At 40.5% G+C, this 26394-nt stretch overlaps 2 protein-coding genes across 3 annotated transcripts in view; both read right to left on the bottom strand.

Annotated features, from left to right (window-relative positions):
- Positions 1-408: 408 nt before the first annotated feature.
- Positions 409-18466, bottom strand: NSRP1 (nuclear speckle splicing regulatory protein 1). 2 transcript variants are annotated; one of them, XM_056333160.1, is made up of 7 exons: positions 18252-18466; positions 17356-17443; positions 8138-8194; positions 6163-6294; positions 5023-5230; positions 4333-4441; positions 409-2069 (listed from the first exon to the last, which is right to left on the bottom strand). In XM_056333160.1, the coding sequence occupies exons 1-7, from the start codon at positions 18269-18271 to the stop codon at positions 1028-1030; spliced, it is 1656 nt and encodes a 551-aa protein (XP_056189135.1). In that variant the 5' UTR covers positions 18272-18466; the 3' UTR covers positions 409-1027. The 2 variants fall into 2 exon arrangements, with proteins under 2 accessions (XP_056189135.1, XP_056189141.1); XM_056333166.1 differs by lacking the exons at positions 8138-8194; positions 17356-17443; positions 18252-18466 and having other exon boundaries at positions 6147-6275.
- Positions 18467-19295: 829 nt separating this feature from the next.
- EFCAB5 (EF-hand calcium binding domain 5) overlaps positions 19296-26394 on the bottom strand; it is a 41870-nt gene continuing 34771 nt past the window's right edge. Inside the window, exons 15-21 of the mRNA XM_056326358.1 lie at positions 25426-25654; positions 24550-24702; positions 23249-23346; positions 22188-22441; positions 21397-21626; positions 21100-21196; positions 19296-19640 (exon numbers count right to left, since the gene is read on the bottom strand). Of these exons, the coding sequence (XP_056182333.1) occupies positions 19516-19640; positions 21100-21196; positions 21397-21626; positions 22188-22441; positions 23249-23346; positions 24550-24702; positions 25426-25654 (1186 nt within the window). The 3' untranslated portion in view covers positions 19296-19515. The remainder of the gene's footprint in view (positions 19641-21099; positions 21197-21396; positions 21627-22187; positions 22442-23248; positions 23347-24549; positions 24703-25425; positions 25655-26394) is intronic.

Consider the following 26394-nt stretch of genomic DNA (forward strand, 5'->3'; position numbering starts at 1 on the left):
TTCCAAGCCTTTGTAAACTGGCAGGCTTTACTCAAATTTTGTCTCATTACTAAGACTGCTGAACAAAAGACTAGAGAAACACCAATCTCAAATCTTTATATTAATGACCTTACTGTAGCACAGAAGTTATAAACTTACTACAAAACAAAGTGAAAGAAACCATTGTGAAGAGTGTTGAAAAGGTATCCTAAAAACTACGACCAGTCAGACATCCTACTTACCAAGTTACAGTTTAAACACAATTTTATTCTTGAATATGAACCTTTGAACAGACTGATAGACAAATATAAAATATTACCTCCAGTAGAACAAGCAGATATGACTATAACACATGAAAAGAGACTCATTTCACACACAAAAAAATGCTGTAAAATAACAGAAGCATTAAAAAAGACCCACACATTAAGATCCAGTACGCATCTTACACTTTATTTAATAGTTTCTGTACATCGGGTCCCCAAAACCAAAGCCCACACATAAATACAGAATTCATGTATCAATATGCATTTAGCTTACAAAACACCATACTACATACAGAAATGTCCTAGATTGTTATTCAGGCGTTTTTTCTTGCTTTTTTCCCCACTTTTATAGGTCTGCTTCTCATTTTTGAGAGCATCAGCAGGCAGCAATGACTCCTGCTAAGGGCTGAGAACTCCTTTGTTTCAGCAGAGCTCAGTTTCAGCTGGTGACAGGAGTCGGGGCTGCCCGGGCAAGTATTCTCACCTCACACTGTTTAACACTCCTAGGTCTGTCCCAGAACCTTCAAGTACCTAGGACAGGGTACTGAAGGCCTGGGTGGACGGAGTCAGCCAAATTTCAACTGTATAAACAGACTAAGGGTGTGTGTCAAGTGATCCGTTAATCCATTTCAAAAGTTGTTCTGCTACTATGGCACACACAGTTTCTTACAAGAAAGCCAGGAATAAATAGCTAGGATACGCCTTTACTTCTGTACCAGAGTCCATGCAGCAGTGGCTTATCCTCTTGGTTGACAGACCAAGTGTTTTTGTCCACCACAGGGACATTAATCTTCTTCTTTCTCAATGTAAGATTTAGCACTGACACGTGCCATTTGCCTTGCCAAGTAGCGGTCCCTTGCTGACATGACTGTCTCTTCATTGCTCCGTTTGGCAAATTTGCTCATGCTCTCAGGTGGTTTCTGTGCTTGTTCTTTCTCCTCTTTCTCCCCTCCTTCTCCAGCTTTACGTTTCTGCTCAGAACAAACTCCAGAGCTGGATCTTCCCTTCTCATCCACCTCTCTCTCTTTTCCCTTTCTCTCTTTCTCCAGATCACCCTCTCCATCTTTTTCTAAAGATGCAGGAGTACCTTCCCTCCTCTCTCTGTATTTCTTCTCATCACTACCATGCTTCTCCCTCCTGTCCTTCATATGATCTTCCTTTTCTCTGCATCTCTCTCCTCTCTCCTTCTCTCTGTCATTATACCTGTCCTTACCATTTCTTATTCTTTCTTTCTCTCGTTCCTTTTCTGAGCCCTTCTCTTCTCTCTCCTTTGCCTTCCGCCATTCTCTGCCATGTCCCTCCCTCTCTTTTCTTTCCTTGCCCCTTTGCTTATCATCTTGCTCTTCCCTCCTTCTGTAGTTATCTTTATTAGTGTGATCCCCATATCTATGTCGCTCTTCCCTTTCCCTTTGGTGATTCTTCTCATGGGTTCTACTTCTGTCATAATCTTTTTCCCTGCATTGTTCATCATGTCCTCTTCTGCTTGGTCTGTTCTCTCCCCTCTTTGTAAGATGATTTGTTTGGGCTTTTGTGCACAGCTCTTCCTCTACACCGGATGAGCTTGGTGACCTGGAATGTCTCTGGTTCCTGTGATGTTTAGCCTCCTCTTCGCTGCTCACAGGGCTCCCTCTCCTTTTCTTCTTTTTCAAATTTACTTTACTATTTTTGTCCCTCTTATCATCATCACTACTATCAGTTCCTAAGTCGGTATCAGCATCTGGATTATTTTCTTTCTTAGCAGAGGGCTTCAGTCTTTGTCCTTCATATGGGCATTTGCTTCTTTGGTTGGAGTCTTCATAAGAACTTTCAGATTTTTCTTCCTTTATCCTACATTTTTAATGTTAAAAGAGAAAAAACAACATTACACAGCCTGAAATCTCAAGACTTTCCTATAAACTGAGTTCTGGTCAGGACTTAAGCAAAAGATGCTTCTGAAAAGTCTAAGAAAGCAACTGTATCTGTGGCTCAGGTTCCAGGAATCCAGCACAAAGGATTTCTATTAAGTATCTGTATTTGGTTCATTGGTGAAGGAGAGCTGATGCCTAGAAGAATGGCTATGGTTATGTATCTGTAGCCTCCATCTAAGGAAACAGACATAGATCTGTATTCTTGTGTAAGCTTTTTGGCAAGCTACTTTTCCTGTATTCACGTCAAATAATTATCCAGAGAAGAAGCAGGTTGTATATGTTGCTAACAGAAGTAGGAACATAGCTTCCATTAGTAGTAAATTTTTTTAATCCAGTATTTCTGAAGATCTCATTCTTGTGGCTAGATATAAATAAGTATCTCTTAACAGCTCGTAGATTCTTAAATAAAAAAAGCCAACCCATGGAGGACCAATTTGGGCAGTAGACAGAAAGGTTATGCTTTGTCATTCTTTTCTGACTGATAAGGAAATTATGTTTTCTCACAAAAGCCACGCCTCTTCTTTTTAATCATACAGCTACAGTAACAGCCTGTGGTAAATTCTTGTGAATCAGCACACAATCTAGTTAGAATGAATGTTTGAAGCATGCTTGAAAGCACGGTTAGTCTACGAACAATGACTAAAAATTATGCTGAAAAGTTTGATTATTTAGTAATTCAGTTAATTAAAATAAGTCAAAGGTGGATCCCTTTTGAGACAAGTGATGCAAATTCTGAGAACTAAAAATAGAGATTGTGCCACCATAAAAAAATTAAAATATACACCTGAACTACTTGTTTTCCCCTAAATTATTTTTATATACAATTCACAAAAGGAACATTTCCTTGATTTGCAAGATTAAGAAACCATCATTTCAAATGATCTCTAAACAGTACAAAACTACATCATCCTGAAGGCGCTGTAAAAGAAGAACTATTACATCAAATGGACCACCAAGTGGGCTGACCACTACTGCTACTGTTTTTAGAAAAGAGATGCAACCGAGTACCTTAGATTTCATCAAGAAAAAATAATAATCATGAAATGCAAAATTAATTTAACCACCTCAGTAGCAACCTCTGTGTACCACTGAAACCAAGGAGGTATTTCTCTTTGGTGAAAGCCTGAGACAGGATGTTTTTCCAAACACATAGGTATACTAATACTTTAAGTCTCAAATGACAAAACCGTTGATTTCAAATTTCCCATTTTCTGCTTAAATTCAGGAAGCTGTTTTGCTTTTCTTCGAGTTGGTGATTCTTACTTCCTAGTTCTTTTACACTGCTTTTCCCTATTTATTTCCAATAAGGTGGCATATCCTTATGCTGAAGACATAACTTATTTCAGATAGTCAAGTAACTTCACTGTGATTGCATTCTCCATTTAAGCTAAGATCATATTTTCTAATAATCCAATCTCAGATCCAGAAGATTTCTTGATGAAAGCTGCACTGTTTTTTTCTGACAGCAAGCAATTAGCTACTGACATCCAGGTTTAAGGCCTATCTCAGGTGAGGTTCAACCTGAATTAATTGTTTCAGATGATCAATTGTTGCATACAACAAACATATGCCCTTCACCATACTTATCCACAGGGCAGAATTTCACCATCTCAATTACAGAAATCATTCAGCCTCATCTCATTACATCACTTTGGAATGTGCATATATTAAGATTTTTAAATATTCCCACTGGGTTTCCTATATATTTGATTAATTTCCTTTTACCACAGCATAACACTCAATTTATTTTTATGAGCCTGTAAATGTGGAGTAAGTACAAAGTTAGGAATTCACATTCATATCACAACATTGCTTCCTATGACTTACCTCTGTGCTCGTTATTTTACATTTTCAAAAGTGATTCAAAACGTGTAACTTAATGCAGATGGCCAAGTATTACGTAAACCAGAGTAAATATAGGTTACAATCGTGCCAGTATTACAAGTATGACTGTCTTGATACTTTTAAAATGGCATCCCTCTCCTGCTCATTTCTGTCTTCTAGCCTATACCACTGATTGTCGTTGGACATTTTCCGAATAATTCAGTTAATCAACTGTATAGCCATCAGCTTACCCTACCAGTGTTTTAGTACTCTAATTCTTACAGTGTTCCAGTGACTCTGGAATCACAAACAGAAAGAAGCTGGTTTGTATATGAACGTGTTCTGGTATCGCATCCTACCTGGCTTCACGGAAGCTGCATTTAGGCATCTCTTCTTCCCCTACCCTCTGGTTTAAAAGATGTCTGTAAAATCCACTGAGATCCTTCTGTTTAGTCACATCCAGGTACGCTAAGGGGAAGAAAGTAAGGCTGGATTTACTGTACCACAAATACTCATCAGATACAACTCAAAATTGGTAAGACATCACCAAGACTGCAATCTCCACCCTGGAGGTTTTCAAGCCCAGACTGGAAAGGCCTTTGAGCTGCCTGATGTGACCTCAGAGCAGACCAAGCTTTGAGCAAGAGGCTGGAGCAGATGGCCTCCAGAGGTCCGCTCCAAGCTGATTTATCTTATGATACTACATCCCATTCTTCACACCCATTCCTGGGATACTGTACAGAACGTCTAAAGTAAGAAGTGTAAGCATCATTGTAGCCCAGGCTTATGAGTCTTCCTTCAAACACTGGCCCCTCCTCAAAAATTAAAAGTAGCGACCCAAATAGTACTGACACACAAACAGCTTCCTCTGTTCCTTTAGTAACGTGCACAAAGAAAAGTAACAGACAAAGTAGGATCTGATTCAGTATCTGCTATCTGGTCCTTTTTTAATTACCTCAAGCCTCACAGGGAGACTAGATAACAATGCTGTAAATCACGTACAAGGCCATAATTCTTTTTAAGGGGAATTACTTCAGTGTGAATCTCACCCTCAAGAGCTGCCTCTCTTCTTTCTCTTTCCTCCTCCTCAGCCCTTTCTTGCAGCTTCTTCTTATAGGCTGAAGTCACAAAAGCCTCTTTGTGAGCAAACTCTCCTCCTTCCATTTCACGTTCTTTCTGAATTTTTCTTTCCATTCTTTTTTCTTGCTCCTTCTTTCTAATCTCAGCTGCTTTGAGGATATTTTGGATGTATCTGGGCTAAAATAGGAGGGAAAAAAGGTACTGTGCTGAGAGAACACAAATTTGGATTGATGGAGATGTTGAAGAGAGTTGGTAATGGAAGAAAATTGACAGAAAAGCTAGTCTAACATACTCTCACCAACTGATAGCTATATGAAACAAACTGTCATTCCATTTTAGGTCACTAATGTGGCATGCTTCCTAATAACAAAAGAGGCTGCTGTATACAATCAAAACATTCAGCCCATCTCTGACTGGGATGATTTTTGCTCCAAGTTTAAGGAAATGTTTTTTGATTCCTCACCCCTCTGTCTTCTGTCTTGTAAATGTCTTGCTTTCTATTGCTGTAAGGCAGTGGGAAGCTTCCTTTTATACCCACAAAACCTGACAAGAGCTTTCGAACGAAACAGAATAAGTAACAATGAAAATATCACTTGTCAGAATAGTTCAGCAATGCTTTGAAACAAGGCTTTGGGCTGTGGAAACTGGCTCACATGTCATCACTGAAAGTTACTTTCATCTTCTAACAGTCCTCCAGTAAGCACACTAGTGAGTGAGGGGGGACGATTTATGTTCATTGGCTTAACAATAAAAAGTCTTTATCATCAGAAGTAGTATTGTTGCTGGCCCATTGCCTCTAATCTTATTATCCCATTGTAATATTCTCTTCAGAAACACACAGAAAGATACGCTATATGTACTTCATAAACCGGGTGGGGAACTTGTAGTCTGCTGCCTTCCCGAATACCACTGGATCAGGACTCTGAAGTATCTGATGACTAGCAGTTTTGCCAAAATTCTTGCAAATTACTACCTTATGTAACAGGATTTGAACCCAATACTTGCATGCCCCATGAGAAAATGCATTTGGCAAAGCTTAAAAGTTAATCATCATAGTTATTCCAAGCACACCAAGATATGACAGACAGCATACATTTTCAGGTATCGACCTTTTTGTCATCTTTTCCAGATAACACTCTGGCATTACTTTCTTTTTTCTTCTGCTGCATTTCATCATAAATACTGTCATATTCATACACTGTAGCGTCTTCCTCCAAAGCCTTCTGAATCTCCAACTTAGTCTAAATAAAAAAAAAAGGTGGAGAAGATAACAAAAAATTAAGCGTGAAATTTTTACTATTTTCAAACATTTTATTTCTATATTGTAATTTAAACAGACCTATATCCATTGGAACATTGAGTGTAAATTAAAAACAGTCTGATATACAGAGCGCTTGAACTGTTCACCAGGATTGAGAAGACTGACAACCAGATCATCACCAGTATTTGCAGTTACAGGAAATACAGGAAGCAAAGTGTACCGGAAACTTCTTAATGAGTAAACTGTTTCATCAGATTACTGTTTATTAAAGAAAAAGAATTAAGTTAATACCATTTCAGTAAGTTCTACTATCTGTTTTCATCTATAGTTTATCCCCAAAGCTCCACGTAATAAACACATACCAGTGTAATTCAGGATACGATTCCCTATTTCACAGTTCTATCTTCTGTTTGTACAGTCAAGTTGGAAGGAAGAACGGTGAAACCGTTCAGTTCTTAAAAGCCCTATCAGAAAAAAAGCCAACTACTAGGGGAACCCTTGGATCAGACCTCCTGATGACAGAAGAGGAATGCTGAACCACCACCATACAAGTTTCTCAGGCACGTATTACCTCCATTTAAAAACAGTGATATGTTAAACACATGATGCATAAGTATCTTTCTCTTCTAACTACATCTTATTAGTCTGGAATATTTAGAATGTCAAAATTAGTGTTTTCTCTGTACAATTTATTTCTCGATTACAGTAAAAAGCTCACTGCTGGTATCTATCTAAATATTTAAAAAACAATACTTTGTAACATTATATTCTACAAACGAAACAAAGCATCTGAGAAATTCATCAATGCATTCTATGGCACAAACCAAACTTCAACCTCTTGTGTATTTCAGTGCTTGCATTGAATAAACAGCAATTGTATTGTGTTTTAAATTATTACTAGCTCTGTGTTAAACCTCATTCATGCAGCTTTCATTGGGTAGTTCTTCAGCTACTCTGATATAGCCAGAAGAATTTCAAAAAGAAAAATCTTGCCCAGAAAAGTGAAACAAAATCTTTGCTAGTGGAAATACTCTGAGAACTTCAAGTCAAGTTTTAAAGAGAGTCTTGTGCTGCAAAGGGCAATGCACAAAAAATTTTTTTAAAAGGTGTCCTGGTTTCACCTGGGATAGACTTAATTTTCTTCTTAGTAGCTCGTACAGTGCTGTGTTTTGGAATTTGTATGAGAATAATGTTGGTAACACACCGATGGGTTTAGTATAAACACTACTTAGAAACAACTAAGTCAAGGACTTTTCAGCTTCTCAGGTCCTGCTAGCGAGAAGGCTGGGGGGCACAAGAAGCTGGGAACGGGCACAGTCAGGACAGCTGACCCAAACTGGCCAAAAGGATATTCCATACTATATGATGTCATGCTTAGTATATAAACTGGGGGGAGCTGGCTGAAGCGGGAGAGCGGGTCACTGCTCTGGGACAGGCTGAGCATCAGTCAGTGGGTGCTGAGCAACCATACTGTGCATCACATGGCTGTTTTTTTTTAAATGTATTTCTCTTTCTCTTTTTGTTATCTTTCTTTTCATTACAATTAGTAGCAGTAGTATTAGACTTTATTTCAATTATTAAACTGTTCTTATTGCAACCCATGGGTTTTACCTTGTTCTGATTCTCCTCTCCATCCAGCTGGTGGGGGGTGAGTGAGCGAGTGGCTGCATGGTACTTAGTTGCTGGCTGGGGTTAAACCATGACAAAGGGTAACCCTAGTTCTGAAGTTGCACAATTATGTTTCTGCAGTTATTTAATGAAAGGGAATGATGCAGTAATTTCTCAATCTGTCATGGGCATGAAGAGTCCCCACCGCATCTTACCTGTTTCATTGCTTGTTTTTTCAATGCTTCTTTCTGAAGACTTTCACCAACAGATGGCTACAAAAAGGAAACATTGCAGAAATAAAATTAATTACATTGACACAGCTCATATTATTTTTCAACTATCCTAACGAACAACTATATAATAGCCTCATTACATAGGTCAGTCTCTCACATCAATGGGATTTTCTGTAAGCAAGAAAAACTAAAAGTTCATCCACAAGCATACAATGAATCAGTCTTTTTACCATGAGCAACATATTGCAGTACCTCGACTTATATATGTGTATACATTTTTCTTACAAAAATGGCGATGAGTTTAAGAACGCTATTTCCATGATATGTGTACCTCAAAAGCTGCATAAAACTTCATGCCATTTCATAAAACAAGTAATCTCATGATTACTTGAAGAAATGCTCAGAGATATAGAAGTTCTGTGAAAACTGTTTAGTTCCCATGCCTTCCTCCAACCACTGCCAAAAAAAATGGTAGAAAAGACATACCCCTCCACTATGGCAAGGGTCAGTCTGTTGATGCAAGAAACTAGCATATCAGCAGGCAAACCATCTAGCAAAGGACAGCAAAAGCCAGTACTGAAACAAATTCCTAGAAGAAGGATGCTTGTAATACATCTACTCATGCCCGAACACCACAATTCTTTCAGTTTCTGCCATTAAAAAAAAAAAAAAAAAGAAAAAAGAAAATGCAGAAAACAAATCCCCTAAATCAACAGAAAGTGAATTATCCCCTCCTACCAATTTATGTATCAAAAATTTTTTAATGTTCTTGGGAATTATATGTTGTGGATAATGAAGAATAAATGTTCTTGATTATTTTTTAAATTATATTTCTAATAGTCCATGAAAGAGATAGGTGCTATTCAGGATATACATACTCTTTCTTCCAGCACATAAATGTCATCAGAGATGTAGCAGTCACGAGCAGACATTCTTACTGACAATCACATGGAAAACACTGTATTCATAGCAAAAAACCAAATATCCAAAAGGATTTGGCACTTATTTCAGGTTTGAGCTGTACCATCAGTTCATATTTTTAGAAATACGAATACTGCTGATTTGAACAGCATGTACTTCAATCATTCATGTTTAATTTCTGAAGATTAATATGCTACGAAATAGCAATGCTAATCTTTCCTAGGAAAAACATATCCACTACCAAAAACATGTTTTCTAATCATACTGTCTTTTAAGAAAAGCTTTGCATTTTATTATGTCTATTAATTAGTGCTGAAGTAAACTGCACATCTATTTTTTTCTCAACCAACAAATACTGTTTATTGATTCACTATAAATGACAGAACTCGTATCCTTGGTTATGTAATGAATTATCTCTTAATCTTAAAAAGCAGAAATAGAAGGGAAAAATCCTTTTGCAATTTGGCAGCTTCCCACGTTTTGCAACTTTGACTAATATGTGCTCTGTATCACATTCTAAAAAGACAGAGATTGTGTAATCAGTTCTTAATAAAATTTAAAAATGGAAATGAACTAGCAAGGAGCTTGGCAGCGAGGACTAGGATATTCTACAATGAAACAGAATTAGTACCATATAAATAAAAACAGATCCCCTGAACAAGGAGGCTTTTGAATTCATTTGATGTTGAAAATAACATGATATGGCCCCTCTTTTTTATGCTACTAGGATTTTAACAGATGTGTCAACAAGGAAAAAAACCCAACCGCTTTTCCACAGTTTTCTATATGACAGACTGTAAATAGTCCAAATATTTTTTTTTACTGGTTAATTTCAGAAACAGGGAACAAGCTGTGCCATGAGCAGCAGTTAATGGAGTTTCATGGTATGTGACACTGTGCCCTCTGTCTCTATTTCCCCTATCACCTCCTCAGACAGGGTGCCTATGTCATTTGGCAGGTGAGCCACACCGTGTGTGACCAAAAGCCAGCCCAGTGTTGAGCAGCCAGTCAACAGTTGCTCCTCAATGCTGAGAAAGATGAAAATCACAAATTCTCATCTGTGTTCATCCCTTCACCCAGCTGCTAATTTTCAGCAAGACCACAGGAACACAGTATCTTTGGGACTTCTGCTACCCACCAAGGGTGGTTAAGATTGTTAGTGAGTTCCCAAGTCATACAGGACTAACAGGTACACACAGTGACCATCACTAAGGGGTATTTTTCTGCTCTGCAAACCATGAATACTAAAATGACTTGCAAGCGTCTCTAGCTCTTTTTAATTAAAAAAATAAAAAATAAAAGGCAGTAAGGTTATCTCACAGGAGTGCCAGATACTTCTAAACTCAGCAAGAGAAGGTGCTACAGCGACACAGTCGGTATTTGGAGAAGTACATACGGTATCACGTAATAGCACCCACTGAATTCTAGACATTTGCTCGCTTCCCATAAACACGCTAGTACTCACTTTCCTAAGTAATATTACAAACAGAAAATCCCGAGGCACAGAATATTCAAAATATTCCTTCCTAGCCCACTCCAAGTGAGGGATTTAAAGTAAAAATGGGCACACGAAAGGGCACGTATTCCAACTTTTTCTGGTGCTTTAATTGCTACACACAGACTCAAATAACATCCATCTCTGCTTTCAAATTGTTAAACCTTGTGGTTAAACCACAGTAACAAAGGGAAAGCATGATACGCACTTTCGCGGCTGCAGTTACGCTCACCAGCAGAACGCAGCCCCTCTGTCCCACCCAGCTGCAGGTGACCAGGTAAGGAAGCAGACCACGCTTCAGGCTTTAGGAAGCTGGGCTTGGTAAACATCAGCAACACACTCCGAGAGCCCACTGCTGTATCAGCGGTACACCCTGTATGCGGCACCTTGCTGACTGTTTGGGCTAGAATGGGATAGAGTTTCTTATTTATTTTTGTAGCTGGTTGGTTGGCTGGCTGATGGAAGTAGATAGTGGACTATTTTGTTTAAAACAACCTACAAGAAACCTGACCATTCATCTAGTATTTACCTCTGGATTTCAAGATTGAAGAGCTGACGTTGAGACACATTTAAAATACTGTAATTAATTTTTATGTCCTATGCTTTCTTTTAAAAATGCTATAAATGAGCCAGTATAAACTTCTTAATATAAAGAGCTATTTTAAGTTGGCAGTGGGACACAGACCAGCATTACACAGAAGACCTAGACTTCCTCCTGGCTCTTGGGAAGGAAGATGGTCCTCTGCTTGACATACTAAGGGTCATCACTGAAGGTTTCCTTTATCAGATACTTACACTGACTGCTTTTACAGAAAGATCCCTAAACAGTAAGGAATCTCTCCTGCATTACGCCAGAAAGCAAGGGCTCAGTTCCGCAGTTATATTTACAGAATAAGCTTTATTCCACCAAAATATTTTTAATACTGCTTAGAAAGTTTTCTCTGCCTATGTGAAATAAACCTGTTGATCTACAAAGATTACATATACACAAAAGTAATATATGATCCTCATTATTGTACATGTAATTGTAAAGAAGTACACCTGCGATTTGTTTGTCTAGAGTGGCAGTAAGTTTACACAAAACAAACACCTTCCCTAATGGTTCATGGTGGACAATTTCCTGTTGTGCTATGAGCTCTGACAGATGAGAACTTCCCGTTCTTTTGTATTGTTTTTACTTATCAACTGCCCATTTATTAAAGGCCCTATAAGCTCAGCAATCTGTCTCACACTTTCTCCTTCCCTGCAGTCGTTATTCTTCTGATGCACAAAGCTTATAGTTTAATATTTTCTTGAAGGAGAAAATGTTTTAACCCTATCCTGTCAAAACACATAGAATCCATGCAAATCAAGAAACTCTTAGAAATTAAGACCTTCCAGCCTACCACTCCTATGAGACCATGGAATATACCTTGTGCACACCTGAAAGGGTGGGGGGAGAGAAATTACCCCAATTACTGTTATTTCCCATTGCTCTCTCCCATTTCTTATCTCCTTTGTGTATTTGCAAGTCTCTTTCAGGTTCTTAAGTGCTTAAGCTACCTTATTTTTATCCTGCAGGCAAGCACCCCTTCTAAGTTCAGAAACTTACTATGGGCAAACATCAGACAAGGGATTTCATAAAGCTCTTAGAAAATCAAACCAAAAGCAGGATAGCAAATGTTTTACCCAGATGTGCCTAGTTTAAAGAATACTCGGTCTCTATTTATTCTGAGTTACTACTTGTTTGTTCTTGGGGAAAAAAAGCCAGTTGCTGACATTGGGTTTTCAGAACTCCTCCTAAACTGCTGCTGTAAATGACATCATTTCTGGAGCAGAGTGTGCAGCACCATTTAAGCATAGTCTCAGAAAACAAGTCTTAGTCTGTAACTAGTATCATTCTCAGTGTTGTAGCTGTTTTCTAGGAAGTTACAACCTTAAATCTGAATTTCAGAATGTCTTGTAAAAAAGTCACAACTATTTTAATAGATGGTCTTGAAGTATATGTGGGATGCTTGACTTGTTTTTTGCCACTGACTGCCACAAGTACGAGACCAACAAATTCTGACATAATAGCTATTACTAATGGAGTATCTCATATTAGCTGCACAGCCTGTCTCCTAAGGACAAGCATTTGTGGTTGCTACCAGAACTCCAGGCATGGTACTTACTAAGAGAATGTAAGATGTCACTCCATTCCTTTTTTTAAAACCAAATGATGCTTCTGCTCTAATATAACCAGTTACAAAAGAACCAGGAGGGGGCTTTGCCCTTTAGATTGCCCTTTTGAATTCTCTACATGCTGCTTTGCAGTAGACACATAAAATAAATTACCTTTGTTTAAAGTGAAATACATTTTAAAGGGAAATTAAATGCTTCAGTGATGTCAGGCAGATCATACGTAGTTTGATTTTAATCTCTCACTACAACCATATAGTTTTAACTGAATGCATAGAAAAATATTTAACCAAACAGCAAGAGCAGGATAATTTGGAGCTCTATTTGATCAGCACGTAAAAGAAGCACAGTCAGACAGTTCACCAAAAGCAAAGCCTACATGTATAGTGAGCCAGCCAGTCCAAGAGCAATTTATTGTTATCAAGACTGAGAAATAGATACTTTCAGAGCAAAATTCACCTCATTGATTTTAGGTATCTACTTCAGCATGAGGTAACGTGTACCTGTGTCTCTACTGAGTGTAGACGGAGCTCTGGGAACTCAAGCGTAGATACCTGCAGGTGTTTCAATGGATCTTGCTGCAAGTCTGTGGCCTGATGTGGCTGTGTCTCTGAGAGGCTGAGATCTGACCCTGCTCACATCATTCTTCTCGCATCACGTAAGGAATCCCAGACTGTGAGATCTCTGCATTCATGACACTTTGGTATCAAGACATCTTAAAACGAGCTACTTATATGCTCGTGTATATGAATTTATATGTAATTAGTAGTAAATTGTTAAGGCTTGTCCTCACAGAGACCTAGATTATCCGACTACAGCCTGCACATGGATGACCACTAAATACACACAAGACCCAAACCTTCACGGGGTGGGGAAATCAAGTCAGGCACCAGATTCACCTCAATTCATAGCAGTCGTGGCTACTAGCAGAAGATTAGGAGAAAGAACATGAAAAACAAGTCACATACAAAATTAGCTTTCCCTGGCACTCCCTCCTAGCTTCCAGAAACCAGATTAGGACTTCCTGAACCAGAGGATGCACCTGGACCATTGTTTGACACCAAGAGCATCCCTTAATTTGACTAATCCATTTCTGAATCCATTTATGTTTTTGGCAGTGCCACAATATCCCATTGCAATGAGTTCTACAACTTAATGATACATTGTGTGGAGAAAACCTCCCCACTTCCTCTTGTTTAGACTAAACCAGTTACTTGGTAATTCCATAATATAGCCTACTGCTCAAATTATGAGAAATGGCAAAATCATTTTACTTTCTCTGAATCATCCTTGATTTTACACACATCATCTTGAGCTATTCCTCTCTACTTCCTTCTCAGTAATCTCTTTCCTAAGAGCTCCTTCAGCCTACTTCATCTTACCTTGCATGAAAACTGTTGCACAAACTTTGGCCATCAACAATACTCATTACTTGGCCAATCTATTTTTATTTTTTTTTAGTCATACTGTATCCTTTGCAAAGTTGCAAAGTGAACAGAAGGATCTGTAAGCAAAATCCAGTATCTGAGTCTACAACAGGATAGTTTTCTGCTTGCTTTCAGTCTCCTTTGTGCCTGCTTAAACACTCCATTTATCTTTCAGATGGTCACTAAAAACCACCACCACATCAAGCTGATCCATTCACAGAACTATCCAAACTGACTCCACAATCTCTCTCCTGAATTTAGCACCTACTGTGGTCTATGAACAGTTATTTTTTCAGCTACACTTTACACCCTGTAGCAACAAATCAGTTCTGAAAGGCTGGTAGGGTACAGGAATGTATGCTGGGTGATTCTGATACAATCAAGAAACAGACATTTTACCTGCTGTACAACAGAGATATTTTCAACTACATTCCAAAGATAAAATAGAACATGGAACAGTGCACTGGGAATAGTGACACGCCACCTCTGAAAATGCAAGGCATGAATAAGAGGAACAGTACTTTTGGAGAAAATTGATATATCATAAATAACTACACCAGAATGGAAACTTGTTTCTAACATACCAGTTTGTTGCTGTAACATTTCTCTACAGCAAGTTTTCCTAAGAGTAACAACCTTCCCTCCAGTTTTTAAAGACAGCAACAACTCTGAAGGCAAGTAACTCAGAAATATATTGGCTGTAATCACCTGGTTTACTTTTTCCCAGTCAACATTGAATTTCAGTAAAATTCCCATTCCAGATGTTCTGCTTCTTACAAACTAACCCAAAGACCATCTTTATTGGCAACTAACATCCATTAACGTACTTAACCACAGCAAGAACCCTTTCAAATTCCTTTAGCAAAGGTGCAGGCAAAATCTTAATGAAATATGCATAGTAACATTTTTTTAAAAGGGAGAAGAAGTTTGGTGTCTAATATATAATCACAGACCAAGTCAGGTGTGCAGATTTCCTAGCACAAACTTTATTAGAGTTCAGTTAAAAATACATAATCTCCAGACATTTGAGATGTAGTTCTGACTGATAAGGTAGCAGACAGGAAATGAAACCCCTCCCAAATGCTGCTCCTTATCTTGAAAAGCTCTGAAATTATTACTGAACTAATAAAGTAATTTTGCTTTTTTTAAAAAAATATCTTCTTTGATAGAGGCAGTTATGAGATTATTACTTTTTGCTGGATATGTACCATACTGATGAGCATGACAACTTTTAAGAGTCTTTGTAACAGACTCTGGTAGTGAATCTGTCAGCCTTTCTGAAAGGGAGGATACTTGAGCTGTTAAGCTAAAAGTTAGCAGACCACATCATACATTATTATTAATGTTGTTACTATTGTTAGAATTCATTATTTTGCTTTAATGTTTAGATATTATGAGAAAATGGTAAAGTGAAAAAATGCAAGATAGCCCCATACTCAGGAAGATTTATAATCCTACCATGTAATGTTTGATGATAGTAGATTAAATCAAGCCAGTTCTTGGGATCTCGAAAATGTGGGGTCAGTCCCTTAATGAAGAGAAAGGCAACAAATCCCAAACTGACAGGGAAAGCACTCCTACCACGGTGGACAGCAGATCCACTGTTATCACCATTTAAACAAAAGGCTCTCTTCAGAGCTACAGTGCCAGCTATGAGCTCAAGTGGACAGACGCACCCCCGAGCGCACTGAGGACAGCAGCTAAACAAGGAAAGAGATGGGATTAAGATGTGCTCCTGTCCTCTCTGTTTCCTGTAAGTCCTTTAAGCTGCATGGAGGCAGTTTAATGTTGAGGGCTGAGCGGGTATCACTAGAAAGGCCCTCAAACCTGTCATGCCCTGTACAAAGGGAGCTCAGGTACTTTCAACAGCAGCATTCTGGATTGTGTCATGGAAGCAGGTACACAGAGACTTGGAGTTGCTAGATTCAGGCTTTCTGTGATATAAAAATAACAACTGCTAGTTCATTTTAAAAATAAATGTTTTGATAATATGAGTCAGAAACTGACAAAGATTATTTGAAGCTTTATTAGCTGGTTTTTTTCAACCACGCAAAGGAACAAGCATTGTGTGAGGCTCCAGAGCAGTAAAAACATTTCTGTAACACAGGTTCTGTTTCTAAATTTCAACTTCTTAAAGGCTAACATTCTAGAGTACAGGTATATGTAAAATTTATTTTCCAGGTGTTGTGGAAAAAAGCTAAATATGCACATAATGACATTATGATTAAATTATCACAAGTAATTCCAGATCAATAAAACCCATAAATTGTAACATTATGTCCAGAAAGCTCCATCCATATGGAGAGCTCATCTCCACAAATCCAAGTTTCTATTCTTTATTTGTAAACTATAAAGCTACTGGCTTATACCCTTCAAAAATTCTGTTTTAGAAGTTGGGTTTCTGTAAGGTATCCAAACCAGCCTATATACTACACCAGTTCTTAGACGCTCCCCATACTCACAGCATTAATCCAGCAGTGTAACTTTTATAGTGTACAGCACCCTCTACTGGGACAGGCAGGAAGCCAGTATTTTGAAGGTAATACTTTAAAAATGTTAAAAATAAAGGAGACTATGGAAAAGAACACTTACCGACATCACACAATGTAGTCAAACATCACAAAGTATCAACACACTCTGTGATCATAGAAAAGCTGTGTACCAATACTGCAAGTACTGTAATTCCAGAACTACAAGTAATTCTCATTACTTGCCCCTACTTTATTTTTTTTTTTTTTTCGCTTTAGAACTCTGGGGTTTTAAAGCTTTGCTTTTGTTTACAGTGAGGCTGAACATCATAAATGAGTTCTATCAAATTTGGATGGAATGAACTAAAGGATTAAATACACTTCACTACTACACTCTTAAGTATCTGAGAAAGGACTGTTGATTACTGCTTGTTTTTCTATTTGCAGTCGTATTTACCAGCAATAACCAACAAATTTATTTACAAGCTAGATACTCTTGCAAACTGGTTCCCACATGGGATCAACTTCTGGAAGATTTGACAGGAAGTAACTAAGAAGTGATGTTACACTTTATGTAACTTGTGCTAAAGAAAACATCTATTTCATGCCCAAATCCAAAATCATGACATATGTCTTAGTAACACTGCCACAAGCTGATGCAAGCATTACGGGTTATAAGCAAGGAATTTGGAGAATATGAGCCAAATTTCAGAAGAAAATGGCTGGACTGACCTCTTCATCAGAGTCATCTGCAAACACCGAGAGTTTCTTCGAAACAAGATTTTTCTGCGGCATTTTTTTTGGCATAATGAGCCCATATCTAGGGAAAAAAAATAAAAATTACCTTTACCATTACTTACAACAAAACACTGAGGATGTTTCAAAACAAACATCTACCATTCACAATTTTGGAAACAAAAGATCAGCATCAACATAACGTATTAAGTATAGATCTGAGTAGTGTTGCCAGCAGCGTGCTCAGCCTTGCCATATGGTTGCTAGCTTCTCCCATAGCTGTTGCTGTCCTTTTCCACGCAGTTTCTGGGTGCCAATGATCCTCCTACATTAGAGAACAAATCTCCCCTGTCCAGAGCTCTCCAAGTGATTTTTTGTCCTGAGAAGTAAGGAATTACTATTGCTTAAACCTGCACAGATTTTGTCTTAGTCTACGCTAGGCGCTACTCCATAACTGCATTTGCCGGAGCAGTAAATTCACCTACTTTGCATGGCGATGGAAACCACCAACCCGCAAACACAGCTACGGCAAAACACAAGACTGGCAGTCAGATCATGTCATGCAGAGACTGATTAACTACACACAGAGAACTCCTCGGCCGACACAGCCAGTCTCTGCGCTCACATACACCTCCTACGTTTTTGACAATGAGCAATCTCCACCGCGGGATTCCCCCCCCCCCCCCCGGCACCCGCGGCCTCCTGATGAGGCTCGACTTCCCCAGAGAGAAAACGAGCCCCGGCAACACCGCAGCGAGCCCCGGCCCCAGGCAGGGCCCTGCCCGCACCCGCCCCAGCGCCCCCCGGCCGGCTGCCCCGCACAGCGCGGCCCGCTCGGACCCGAGGCCCCCGGTAGCGGCGCGGCGGGGCCTCCCCGCCCCAGCGTCACTCACTGCTTGCTCAGCGCCGCCATCTTGTCCCCGCCGCTGCCGTCGCTAAGCAAAGCCGCCCCGCCGTTCCGCAGCCGCAGATTCCTCGCGGCCGAGACGCCCCCCCGCTGGCTCGGGGACCCCCGCCGCCCCGCGCCGCGGTCCCGCTCCAGGAGGGAGGCAGAGGGCGGGCGCCGGGGGCCGGCGGCGGGGGGCGAGTTTTTAACGGCTCCTTGGCGGGTGGCGAAAGTGCCGGGGGGGGAAGGGCTGTTGCGAGCCGAGCCGGGCCGAACGGAGCCGAGCCGAGCCCGAGCCGGGCCGGGCCGAACGGAGCCGAGCCGAGCCCAGCCGAGCCGAGGGCGCTGGCAGCTCCTCAGGGCAGTGGCTGCTGCTGCCCGCGGCCGGGCGGAAAGGCCTGTGTAGGCCTGGGGCCGGCAGGCACCCCCGAGGCCGGCGGGACCCCCGAGGCGGGCAGGGACCCCCCAGGCCGGCAGGTACCCCGAGGCGGGCAGGCACCCCCAGGGCCGGTGGGACCCCTGGGGCAGGCAGCCCCCCTTGAGGCTCTCCCTACGCCCCCACCCCCGGGGGGTGCAAAGCCACCCTGTCCCTGCCCAGACATCGCCTACCTGGAGGTGTCGCTTGTTGCCAACTGAAGAAAGAAAGAGGAGTTTAATTTCCCAACATTTTATTAAAAAAGTGATTCTGCCGAAAGAAACGTTATTGGAAAGATGAAATCTTGCTACCGACAGTGCTGTTGGTGGTAATCTCAAGCTTTATCCCAATAAGAAAGGTTTTTCTGCTATATTAAAAGTGTAAGGCTTTTCTACAGCGTGTTCAGAACTTCACAAAATGCTGATGAACAACAACCTTTACTTAAAATTATTCCTAAAGAGTAATTTAAGGAGACTGAATCCTGGAAATTTTTGCTGTATCTTTTATGAGCATTGTAGCTTGGTAGTCATCAAGCCATCCCTGCTTATCTCTCTTTCCCATCAGAATTAATTAAAAAAATCCCAAAACCAAAGCTTTTAATCAAGCTTTTAAAATTTACTAGCTATACTAGCAAAATTGTTTCCTTTAATCTTTTTATTGCTTTTTCTTAATTCTGACAGACTTCCAACCATCTTTACAACAAATACTTAGTGGCTATGTGTAAAACATAAATAAAACAACAGCTAACTTAATAAAAGATGTCAACTAACAGATGTCAAATACCAGAATTGCTAAGGTTAGATGAGGAATTCAGAGATTTAATCGGAGACACGCTAGAACTGGATGCTGAGAGGGGCTAAAGGGGTTTTTCATGATCCAAGCTCCGTGTTATCTCTGCTAGCGACAGGCAGGTGTGTACCCAGTCATACAGGTACTCGGCTGGAGCCCCGCCGTGCTGCCGCACCGCCGCTCTAGGTACCCCTGCAACAAAGAAGAGCTGTAACTGCAACAGGGCAACTCAAAACCACAAGCAGTGTCACCACAAGATCATCCCATCAGTGGACCATTCCCTGAGTACAGTGATCCCACCCTGGAAAATGGTGGTGCTTTGGAAAGCACACAGCATTATTGTGACAGTGGCAGCCAAGCACAGGAGTGCTGCCTTTTTATTATAATTTATCTTGTATTGGGGTAGGCCCCCTGTTGTACAAAGTGCTCTGCTGTATTTTAATGCTAAACAATTGATAATTAAAAACAAGAAAAGTGCGCTTTTTTTCCCAAGCTCAGATTTAAGAGTAATATCTTTCAAAACTCTTTCACTAAATGCTATTAAAGGTCACCACAGAATCACACCATTAAAGGTTGTGCTGTGAGTAGGTTCTGTGCTCTGTTCTATGTTACAGCACACGTATATGGAACATATGAGCTTTACCTGATGTTAATTTTAAAGGAACGCCTATAATTGTAAGTTACGCCTGTATTCACACCACTGATCTCTCCAAATAAGTTCCATCCCAGGAAACCAACCTTTTGTAGCATACCCACAGTTTGCCAAAGCTGCATTCTTTCTAGTTACATCTGCATCCCTAACTGGAGGAAGACTGGATGCTCTAGGCCTGCTTTGTTCTTTCCAGTTAATTAGTGTAATATATATGAGGAGAACACACAAAAAGGAACTATGACTGCACTAAGTGTTCACTGTTCCTCAGTAGGCAGGGTAGTGTTGATAAATGCCCCCAGCTAAATTAACAACTCTTGTCCACATTTGATTTTTAACAGGCCTCTCAGGATGGCATTAGATCATCAAGGGAAAGATCTCAACAGAACAACAGTCATTTCTCTTGCAGAGATACTGCACATAATAATAGCCTCTTGACTGCTCTGGCACCAAAAAAGCCCACAGTCATTGAAACAGAGAAAGACAGACTGAAAACCAGCTCCTGTAGATGGCCAGTGAGTATATTAAGTACCTGGCAGATGGTGTTTACAAAGAGGAGGGCTCACACTGTCCTCCCACAATCATGGTGCTGTTTGGAGCTGGGTCAGTCCCCAGGGCAGGGCATGGAGGCCTGAAGTAAATTTACTTGCCAAAAGAGCCATCATTCTTAATATATCTTTACATATTACTTGCAAAAAGAACCATAATTCTTGATACATTTATCTGGAGGTTTACAATGAGATAGCTTGTTCTGGTAGGTTTCAAAGCTGATCTGCTCCCCTTAAGGCAGGGAATTTTGATTCTAAATTTAAAAGGTTGACTTTTACTGACCAAAAAAGACTACAGATATTCAGGACCCTTTATCTGTTGTTTAATCTATTGCGAATGGAAGTTAATTTCTAAAACAAGGGCCCTAAAAGCACTCAGCTGAAGGTTGCCACTGACACTGTTTCATTGCTAAGGTGTGTCTTGGTAATCTCAGAATTAGTTTCTGATATTTACCAGTAATGCAGTCTAGCAGCAGGTCTGCTTGATCTTGCACAGATGCAGCAGTTGGATCAAAGCAATAAATCTCCTGAATCAAATTGTCATCAAGTTTCTGCAATGCAGAGAAGAAAAAGAGTCAGGTGGTGGTGCAAAACTTAAGAGTGGGTTACAGAAGTAAAGATGGCTAAGACAAGGATATAGGAAATCTGTAGGCAATGAATTATTTCACTGCCAATTCACCCTTGTCAAATTCCACTGTATCTTTCTGGGGGAGGAAGAACAGAAAACAGTCTCAACATTTTGAAGTCTCACCAGTTTACACTGACTCCAGTTCTCCATCTCCTCTGAGACCTTCCAGTTTGGATGGAAAAGCAACAGCACAGCCTTAACTATGTTATGTACCAGAGCCGGTGGTTCTGCATAGCTCTTTATTTCAGCAAAGCTCTGGGCATTGAGTTTCTGGACACACTTGCGCAGGTCCTGCAGCATGAACTGGTGGAACAGAATCCCCGCATGCCTCAAATTTGCCACATGTTCTGACCCTGGAATCAAAAGCAAACCTTGCAAGAAGCTGCTCAGAAACACCTGCTACTCAAGTCTTATGTTACTGACTGAAAGGCTCTGCCCTCTTTATGATTAACTCTTTGTCTCCTTGCCTGATTGATTTGTATACAGCCCAAGTATTCTACAAAACTTTAAAAAGAGGTATGTGCTTGAGAAGGAGACAAAACTCGCCTTAGGTGCAAGCAGAGGTCCTGAGACTACAAAGGGTTCAGGCATGCAGGTAATTCTGCTAACTGTGAGATTCAAATTCTTTTGCTCTCTGTTGGGGCAGTTCTGAGGAGGACATGCTAGATCCCTGAAGGCAACAAAGCACTTTGATATCAGTGGGACTTGGGCACAAAACACCAGAGTCAAAACAGAGTCAAAATGTAAACATTCTGTTTAACTGCACTCTGCTGAGGACTTTGGCTTTCCCCGGAATAGTTCATGTGTACCAAAGGTTTGTATGTGTCTTTCCATGCTTGTAGGAACAATTCTTTAGACAAGATTCCTAATTTCACCCCTAAACCCCCCCTATTTTGGATTTGTATGCACAATACCCAGTACATAGGTTGGTTCTGTTTCCTCTAAAGACATCTTCAGTATCTCAGAGCAGGCAGCTTGGGCCATCTTTAGCATTTTCTGCAGGTCTTTGTGTTCATGAGGTGGTAATTTCTGCTGGCGTCTGATGCTGATGTCAAATAGGCCAAGAGCTTGCCCTGACAGGTCGTGGAGAGCTGCTGCAATGTGGTATTCGCCATAGACAGAAGTGCGAATGACCTCTGAACTGTCTATGCACTTAAACAGGTAATCTCTGAAATAAGAATAGAGAGAAGAAAATGCACTAGATGTTACCATTCTGGTTTCTTTTGGTAATTTATTTAGCATATTTTAGTAAGATGCCATTCATCTCTTGTTAAAACAAAGGTATTACACTACTAAACCATTGTTAAATTCCTTAAACCAAAATACACAGAGCTTTAAGTATCATTCAAGCCTTACACAAAAAGGAGAAAATAGCATTGTGGAAGAAAATATTGCCTAGCCAAGGCAATTACTGAAAATCATAAGAATTTAACAAACCTTGCTTTAAAAACAGTTTCCTGTTTATAACCGCATTGACATTTGTTCTACAGAGTTTTATAAGAAGTAAAAATATCTGCTGGAACAGCAAGTGGCTGTTCAACCAGCTCTGACAACAAGGATGATATCCTTAAAGGACAAGTCTGTGAGGATCTTGGCAGTGGAAGGAAACTGATCATTGAAGGAGATGAGACTAATATGGCCAGGAAAAAAGACAAATTATTCTAAAGAGCAAAATGGTTCAGTGTAGGCTCTAATCCTGCAGACCTTTCACAGCAGATGTAGAGCTTGCTGGGCAGCTCAGCTGGTAAGCATTAAGTTGGAATTTACGTTTTTGCAGGCCTAAACTCAAAGAGAACATACTGCTCACCCCTTCATAATTCAGCATCACATGCATACGCACCAGAAGCCTTGATAGTGAGAGCAGCGCTACAGCCAGATGCTCTTGCAGGGCTGCATTACCATGGGCTTTATGTAATGTGGACATGCCTGGTGCAGGCTGGGGTCACCTAGTTCGACTGCAGGTGCTGGAGCCTACCTTAAGAAGTTTTCTTTTCTGAGGAGAAGAACAGGAGAGCTATGAATTTCTTTTTGTCCTGTATTATCCATAGTAATAATTTTGCGCAGAGCATAGTCCTGTATCTGCTGGAGAGAAAAGGGAGGTTTAGCTGCATCCGAGAAAGGAACAGCCATTTGGAAGCTTGGAGAGGGAGGGAATTGTTTATTTCTTAAAGGAAACTCCTATGTACGTTCAAGGGCAATGGGATGGTTTAAAGACATCTCCCAACAGTGCTTGGTTTTATTCCCAGAGCGTGTCGCTCAAGATGCATGAAGAATGTGCCCTGGACCTCCCTCAGCCAGACAGTTTAATCCACCCGCAGGCTGCACACTGAGGAACAGCCACAAGCCAAGAAGAGGTTTCCCTTCTTTTTCCCATCCTCCTGCAATCCCCTTTCTCATGTCACGTTTGGTTGGTGTACTTGGACACATGGAAAGCGCAGAGGGGAGAAAATGACCTGGCTGTCAGGCAGCTAACAAGGGAACAGTGCAGAGCCTGGAACGGCAACAGAAAGCTGCCAACATAAACCATGCTTATCAGAGGAAGCAGCTGAATTATGGCTACAGCAGATGTCATACAGACTTTGTGATGACACAGGATCAGTCCTAAATATTGCATACCCTTTTCATCTTCTTAACTCACTTGTACATGAAGTGACAAGCTTCCCAGGGCCTGAGTGCCTGCTGAACAACTGGAATATGATCCTCAGGGAGGGAGCTGCCTTTACAACCTAGCTAATTGGGAAGCAGCCACTTCCTGAGTTGTGTTTATGTCTTGGCTGCTGACATTAGTTCAGAATGAAGAGCTAATACATTAGCTAGGGCATTCTTTTTTTCCTATAAAATACCATAATTTTGACATTCACAGAATTTCCACAGAAGAGCATCTCCCTCTGCGGAGGTCCCAGACAGCAAAGCTACAGATGGATGGATGGATGGATAGGTGTGGGGTTTTGCTCTATTCATTGCTATGCAGCTGTGAGCATTGAAGCAGGAGAATATTCCCTTTCCCACGGACAAGGGGGTATAGTAGCAGTGTTCTTGGATTGTGTTACACGGGAGGATGAAAAGAATGAAGACTGGCTTCCGTTAGACAAGAAAACTTCTCTCTTTACCTTTGTAGCCCTTTTGTTGCACAGGCATGCACAAGAATCTCAGGCAAACCCCAGTTTTTATGATAAAACCACTGGGAAATCACAGGCAGCTAGAAATGGCAGGTCCTCACTAGAGAAGTGTTTCAGCTCCTGGCTTACAGGCTTTTCAGTGCAGTGATCTGCGTACCTTGTCTTTGCCAGGCTCCACCAGGTACATAATGACATTGTGGATGCTGGGAGCCCTGGGATACAACCAGTCCAGAGCAGTAACAGTCATCTGTAGAACATTTTCCAGTGTGTGGATATGGTGGTAGGCTTTGCTGAATGCGTGAGAAACTCCCTGTGAAAGCAGAATCCTTCAAATAAGCTGGACAGTTCTGTACTATTTGGGGAAAAAAGCTGGGGAAAGGTTTGTGCAGCAAAATGAAGCAAAATGGTTGGAATAAATTACGTTAATCAGAACTTCTAAAACTGAAAAGTATCTGTGAAACATCCCTTATCAAATAATGCTCTGAAGCTCCAGAGTACCCAAGTCCTGAACCTGACAAAGTTGCTCCTCAGTGGAGGTTGCCAAATTGCCTGGTAATGTTGGCTTGCTGCGCTCCCTGCTGCCCAAATGGTGCATCCACAATGAGGCTGATCCTAAAGAGCATCCCAAAGAAGTCCCAGACTGCTGTGGCTTATAATTATTCCATCATATGAAAAAGAAGGTTTCAAGCCACTTTATGGAAACAAACACAAACATGAGGTTCAGAGCTTCAGGAAATAAAAGCTACTATCTTTGGGCTTTGCACAAAAGTGCGATTAATTTACTAGTCTGGAGTAGCTTAAATTATTGATGAAGTGATACCTCATAATCAATTACAGATAAGATGCTAATCGGTAAGATATTGATAAAGTGTTATGCTCACACCACTTGCACCATATACAGTAGAAAGGGACCCACGGTTCTTATCTTAGTTGTACATCTTGCAATTACTGAAACCAAACACATAAAATTCACACTGTCCCTACACAGTTGTTTGAAGAATGGTCTAACAAATTGCTTTGTGGTGGTGCCCACCTGATAGAAACTGATCTCATGGGTCAGAAAGATGGTTTTCTCACACTGGTCCCGAAGAGTGTCAAGTCCTAGAATGCCAAAGGCTCTCCAGCGAGCATCGTGCAATGGCAGTACCAGAAACGAACCTTTTCTTTCCTCCACTGGGCAGTCATAGTTCCAGAAGTGGATATTTCCGTGGAACTGAACTCTTGGAACATGGATTGGCTTTCCCTCTTCAACAGCTGCAAAGCTGAAAAATAAACTTATTGAGGAGGTTTGTTAAGAGTAGCAGAAAACTTTTAGCAAAACAATAAATACTGCAGCTTTGATCTCTCCCTGCTTTTTGGCATTGGAGAAGGAAGGTGTTAGCTCCTTACTTTGACCACACCCAGAAATACCACATTTACCACTTGCATCCCAAAGACAGTGGTAATAAATAAGGCACTTTTCATCCTTGGGACATTTTAAAAACGTAAACTAATGAATGTAATGAAAGGAATACAGAAGCAAGCAGCAGTTACATTTAATAGGTTAGAAGAAGCGATGTTTAAAGAAAGAGACAAGTGTGTCTAGCTTTTGGAAATGAGAAGTAAAGAGGCATGAAAGCTGTTTATAGTTTATATACACTAGGGAAGGAAAGGCATTGTTCTCGAAAAATATCCTGTGGATGTCAACTGGTATAAAGGCATTAATTTTAAAGAAGGAAATGTAGGCCCAATGCAACAGACATTTGCTAAAGAATGAGGTTTATTAGACGGTGAGCTAATTTCCCCAAGGAAAGTAGTGAAATCCCAAAAAGAGCAGTTCTAAGTAGACCGTGCAGAGTATAACGGCATGTATATGATAATGAATTATTCCACAACAGTCCCTGAGGGGATTTCCTCTCTGGAGTACTCTATCAACCTCTCTTTCCAGTGCCCCCCAAACACTGCCCGGTACCCCTACATTCCAAATATTTTTGAGAAAAAGGAACAGTCATTTGCAGCTTTT

This window comes from Falco biarmicus, chromosome 1 (assembly GCF_023638135.1).
Source record: "Falco biarmicus isolate bFalBia1 chromosome 1, bFalBia1.pri, whole genome shotgun sequence".
NCBI lineage: Eukaryota > Metazoa > Chordata > Aves > Falconiformes > Falconidae > Falco > Falco biarmicus.